This window comes from Hypomesus nipponensis, chromosome 8 (genome assembly GCF_054491055.1).
Source record: "Hypomesus nipponensis isolate SF chromosome 8, ASM5449105v1, whole genome shotgun sequence".
Lineage (NCBI taxonomy): Eukaryota > Metazoa > Chordata > Actinopteri > Osmeriformes > Osmeridae > Hypomesus > Hypomesus nipponensis.
In genome coordinates, this window is record NC_140368.1 from 11,563,991 (window position 1) to 11,569,990 (window position 6,000).

Genomic DNA, 6,000 nt, shown 5'->3' on the forward strand with positions numbered 1-6,000 from the left:
AAGGACAATACATAGAGGATTCTTTTTTTTAACCATTCCACTGCTGCCATTAAATATTTACTTACAATGTGACAATTTATTTTGTGTACTGATACTTGTGAGGTTTGAGAGGTATACACAACTTGTTTTGATAAAGCCTAAATGTTTCTATTAAGAGTGTTGGTCTACATACCAGATTTCCCATAATGCTAGTTGTACAGGGGCAAAGGTTAGTGTTTTGCTGTTCTAGTAATGTTAGCATTAGCATCATGCTGATGAACATATCCCAGACTCAAATACTGTTTTCGGGACTCTATTTGAGAAAAGTGGGAGGCTCCGTTGGTCTTTTATGGGGAAATTGATCGAATCAGACGGGCTATTCCTTCAACGAAGTGCGTTTCTCACTGGGTTTACATGGATTTGAAAGTTTGCCGAACATGAATGTGAGTCACACCAAACACTGTTTTTATTAGTTGGCAGACAAGCTCGAGTCTGCGTGTCAGGAAGAAGAAAACTGTTATTAAACCCTACCGGCCTATCCATGGGCCATTCCAAGAATCTAATAAACTCAGTTATGTTTTTGGATATTTAATTATTTATGCAGTGACCGCTCATTGTGAACGACTGTGTTTTTAATGCCACCAGGTAAAAACTAAGTTGTGCCTTATTGCTCTCGGTTTTGGCTTGAGCCTGCCTCATTATCACTTCCACACTAAATCGGGCAGCTCCACTATAGTTCATTTATTTGAGTGGCGCTGGAATGACATTGCTGAGGAATGCGAGCGATACCTAGCCCCCAATGGATTCGATGGCGTGCAAGTAAGTATTTGGTAATGCAGATCTTCAGAAAAAGCATGCTGTAACGTCAGGCCAAAATACGTTGACGTATTTATTATCTGAGTCGGATATCGTCTGCAAATATCTCTCTTGTGTTCTGCCAGATCTCTCCAACGACTGAGAATGTGGTAGTGACTAACCCCTGGAGGCCATGGTGGGAGAGGTACCAGCCTGTCAGCTACAACCTGTGCTCCCGCTCTGGAACAGAGCAAGAGCTCCGTGATATGGTCTGCCGGTGCAACAATGTCGGGGTAACCCTTCACTCCTTTGACTTCAAACCCAGGGAGTGCTACTAAATGTTAAGGCTACTGAACAATTAGCTTCACAGTTGGTCAATTACGGTAATGCATCACAATGTGTTTTGGGTTTGAGTTTTCTCAATAGTGTAGTGTCTTGGTGTAGTATGTTACGAAAAGAAAATACTGTTTCAAATGGGAAATATTTTGTTTGTAGGTCGGCATCAAAAAGGAATTTACAATAACCACAGTAGTCATGAGTGCTGCAGTGATCTTATTCGCTCCTGCAGGTGAAGATCTATGCCGACGTAGTCATCAATCACATGTGTGCGTCTGGCGCGGGCGAGGGCGGGCGCTCGACCTGCGGCTCATACTTCAACGCCGGCACCCGGGAGTTCCCATCTGTGCCCTACTCCTCTTCCCACTTCAACGATGACAAATGCACGACCCGCAGTGGAAATATTGAGAGTTACCAAGACATTTATCAGGTATCATTTGAAGAAAAAGATGAGAGATAACCTCTTGTAAAAACCTGCTCGACATAGATGGAGAATGATGCATGCTCCACTCTCCCTGCACGAATTAGTTTCTCATCAAATACTAAGCGGCAGAGATACCGCCCTAAACAATGAGCTGTATTTCTCGGACGTCCTAACAGGTGCGTAACTGTCGTCTGGTGGGGCTCCTTGACCTTGCTCAGGAGAAAGAGCATGTCCGTGATAGGATAGCAGGTTACCTGAACAAGCTGGTGGACATGGGGGTCGCAGGGTTTAGGGTGGATGCTTGTAAACATATGTGGCCGGAGGACCTCAAGGCCATATACGAACGCCTCCACAACCTCAACACGACATGGTTTCCCGTGGACTCTCGGCCTCTCATTTACCAAGAGGTGAGGGCCCTTCTTGGGTGTGATTAGAATTTCTTGCAAATGCTGTGGGGGAAACCACTGGAAGGCGTAACAGCACCCACGCACTGGCTCTGCAGGTGATCGATCTGGGCGGAGAGCCGGTAACTGCGAGCCAGTACTCTGGGCTGGGCCTGGTTACGGAGTTCAAATACGGTGCCAAGCTCGGCTCCGTTATCCGAAAATGGAATGGAGGAAAACTGTGTGACCTCAAGTAAATCTCACCACGCCGGACACATGTTGTCAAGCTGATTTCTGATTCGTCTGATTTTGGAATGAAAGGAAAAAAACTAAGGACGGCCATGTGGTCTTATCTCATTATTTGTCCCTTTTCTTTTTCCTTCAGAGTGGCAAAATGTTCAATATTAAACTAATGATTTTGTGTTGAGAAGGATGTTCCGTTCTGTTCTCTCAGGGCGTGGGGAGAACAATGTGGGCTGATGCCATCGGATGAAGCCCTGGTGTTTGTGGATAACCATGACAACCAGAGAGGGCACGGCGCTGGGGGCGACGCCATACTCACCTTCCGGGAAGCTAGGTAGAGGAGCTTCTTTGTCCACAGTTGTGTTCGCTGACTTGATACCTTGCCATGGATACGTACAGCTGTTTCAGATGCTGTTTTGCGTTTGTACTACTGCTTAAATCGATCCTAAAATACTTTTCACAAGCGGAATTGTGAGAGGATGGCCCTTCCTTGCTTGCTTGTTCACCTCAGAATGTACAAAATGGCCACCGCGTTTATGCTGGCTCATCCCTACGGACGTGCCAGAGTGATGTCTAGCTACAGGTGGGATCGCTGCTGCAGTGCAGATGGAAAGGTACTGGAGGTCTGGTCACATGTATACGGTTCACCCTAAAGTGTGACATGCCATTACAATCCACTCTGCCCTCATCCCTGTGTAATTACATTCCTCTCATGACGTGATTAACACCTTATCATTACATTGCAATGACATTGTAATGACGGATCTGCTCCTGTCAGGACCAGAATGATTGGATGGGTCCTCCCAGTTTCCCTGACGGTTCCACCAAACCGGTTCCCATCCAATCCGACGGCAGCTGTGGGGACGGGTGGGTGTGTGAGCACAGATGGCGACCAATCAGGTGATGGATCATACCTGTACACATCACACAGAGAAGCATTTTGACCTCGTCGATGTACACAGAGGTCACCCTAATCTGAAATGCGTTTTTTTCGGCTGTGGATGCACACGTCTCACGTCAGAAACATGGTGATGTTTCGTAACGTTGTGGATGGGGAGCCCCTTAGAAACTGGTGGGACAACGGAAGCAACCAGATAGCCTTTGGACGAGGAGGCCACGGCTTCATAGCGATCAACAACGATGATGGGTGAGCACTCGTAACATCAAACGCCCCAGAACTCACCCACATACAGATCTACAACAAAATCACCAAGGCGGCATTACTTAGAGCAAAAGAGTTCATATGTCTATGATTTTCATAAAGGGGGGGGGGGAATCTCTTCCGACATTTTTGTTAAAGGCCTCCAAATCCTATCAATCATTTATAGTCCACTGGATGTCATCCTGTTCACCGGCCTTCCGCAAGGAACCTACTGTGATGTCGTCTCGGGTGAGAAGGATGGGTGCCGTTGCTCTGGGAGACAGGTGACAGTGGACGGAGAGGGAAGGGCCCTCTTCAACATCAGTCATTGTGACCGTGAGCCAATCATAGCCATCCACACAGGCTCCAGGTTATGATCTAACAACGACTGGCGTTTTCACTCCAGTTTTCACTCTAGATTGTAGATGCTCAGATAACTAATGAGCAAACATCAAACTAACTACTGTATCCCTTAACCCGAACCTTACATTTTAAAATGTAAATTTAGTCATTTCTAAATGCAAGTGACATTTTCAGAGTACAAATAATTGTGTTATAGTGAATTGCTCTTGAACGTCTTTAGACTATCGAAGGATTCCTTGTAAGTAAAGTGTGACGGCTCGCAACCACCATGGAATAACAAGACTGCATAATTCAGAGATGAGCAGTAATGCCCTGATGCAAGAGACAAGCACTAAGATAAATCAACAGATTTGTCATAATGTTCCCTGCTAGGGTGCTGTGGCTTAGTTGCCCAGTATGTAGGGGCAATGCACATACTGTTCCAGATTAATTATCCACTATGGTTATACAGTAATAATGTGTTCTGTACTGTATGTCTCTATTGATATTCAGTGGGTTCAGAATAACATAAAACCAGTCTCTTTGAATAAGTGTCTCCACATACATTAGTGGATGTATTATGTATGTTAATAAGGAACAGCTGTTATCATCCCCACCATCCTCAAGCTTCTCAGAATCAGATGTTCGCACGTTAAACACCTTTACATTTACGTTAATTATGTTTTATTTCTGACTACTGTAACATGGTCGCATGTAATGAAAAGGATTGGGTAACCCTTCCTTTAACAGTCTCTTAAGTACTAGGTACTTACATAGAAAGTAAAGGGTATGTTTTGTGTTTTATTGGGTATTACCGATTGGTACCAAGATGGTAAATTTGGTAATGCAGAAATAGAATAAAATAACAGTCTATTAAGTTTCATAGAATTGATCTCTATTCAATTTGAAAGTCTTCTAAAGCAATCCAACAAACCTTCCAGCTGACCAGGCAGGACAGTCTACACAGATGTGTGAGGAACGCTAAACTCACCGCATGTACTCACTCTGTCTTACTCTTTTCGAGGGAATGTGTCAATTTCCAAGGTGTGCTTATTCATAATGGAGTCGGTGATGGCTTGACTATGCATAATGCATATTTCATACTTTTTTGAACCCTGAAAGTTTCATGAAGTTGTCTGAATGAGTAGCAATTAAAACTGATGTGAAGTCATTCATTTTAATAATTGATTTTTAATGTCTCAGTAAAGGATTACTGTACTACTCCGCTCATCAGTTTTACTCCAGACAGAACCTGTTCAGTTGATGACTGCTGTTACTCAAAGAACATTCTGCTAATGCTATAACCCAGTGCCTACCAAAGACATCGGTCTCTAGGGGTCTCCCACTTACAACATGGGTTTGCATATCTAGTACACCGCACCTCAAAGACACCCTGTCATTCGATCGGTACACACAATGCCACCAAAGCCAAAATATTAGAACACTACACATGTTCAGAGATCGGTCTTGATAGCGTCCCATTACATTGAGCCATGTTTTCACAAGCCTTGCTCTGAAACGCACCCTGCATCACCAACGCGCTCCTACCCAGACCGCACCGGGGCAACACGGACCTCGTCCCTCTCTCCCACCTGTCTGAGGTCGTGGATTAAATCTCCGTCCCATCGTCTCCGTGGCAACCTTGCTTATTCCCCGTTGTAACATTAGCACGGCTGTAAAAGCATTTATGGTGGTACAAATGTGGACACTGCAATCGAAGGCAAATATATAAATCCTGTCTGTTGATTTCTCAGGGCCATGTGATAAAGGGATGTGATCAGGACAGGGCAGAACGTGTTCCCTCGGTGAACCCCCTGTGACTAAAGCACAAGGACATACTTGTGTTTGTATTATGGCCACGCTGGCCTTCGTCTTTGGAAGCGCTGGGTGGTGATCCGTCTGAAACGGGGCGTGTATCATTAGCCATCGCCCATCTGGGACCTGACTCAACAACGGTACAGAGGGGTCGTCTTGAATTTCATTCATTCGACCGCATTAAAAGCTGTCCTCTTCTTCTTTTTTGTTTTTGTTTACTGTTGTTCTCTTTGTGTCTGCAAAAACACGTATTTAAGGTCTTGTGGCCCGGTCACACTTAAATTGGAAATTCAAGTTGAATTGGGATAATGAGGCTGGCAACAAATGTGGTTGTTTTTGTCTGTGTTTAAACGATATATATTTATTTTGCAAACTCAAGGTCCAGATAGAAAAGTACACATACCATAATACAAGAGGGGTACACACAAACATAGATACATACCGACATACTGACTACCACATATTACATAAAGAGATCGTACAAAACATACATACATATGTTCATACATACAGCTCATACATATAGCTCATACATATGCACA

At 44.3% G+C, this 6,000-nt stretch overlaps 1 protein-coding gene across 2 annotated transcripts; it reads left to right on the top strand.

The window, feature by feature from the left end:
* The first annotated feature begins 228 nt into the window (after positions 1-228).
* On the top strand, positions 229-4,827 carry LOC146275180 (pancreatic alpha-amylase-like). 2 transcript variants are annotated; one of them, XM_084702722.1, is made up of 11 exons: positions 229-422; positions 625-798; positions 921-1,067; positions 1,343-1,540; positions 1,711-1,941; positions 2,037-2,170; positions 2,372-2,494; positions 2,672-2,774; positions 2,939-3,060; positions 3,182-3,307; positions 3,489-4,827. In XM_084702722.1, the coding sequence occupies exons 1-11, from the start codon at positions 417-419 to the stop codon at positions 3,676-3,678; spliced, it is 1,554 nt and encodes a 517-aa protein (XP_084558848.1). In that variant the 5' UTR covers positions 229-416; the 3' UTR covers positions 3,679-4,827. The 2 variants fall into 2 exon arrangements, with proteins under 2 accessions (XP_084558848.1, XP_084558850.1); XM_084702724.1 differs by having other exon boundaries at positions 3,461-3,612.
* The last annotated feature ends 1,173 nt before the right edge of the window (positions 4,828-6,000 follow it).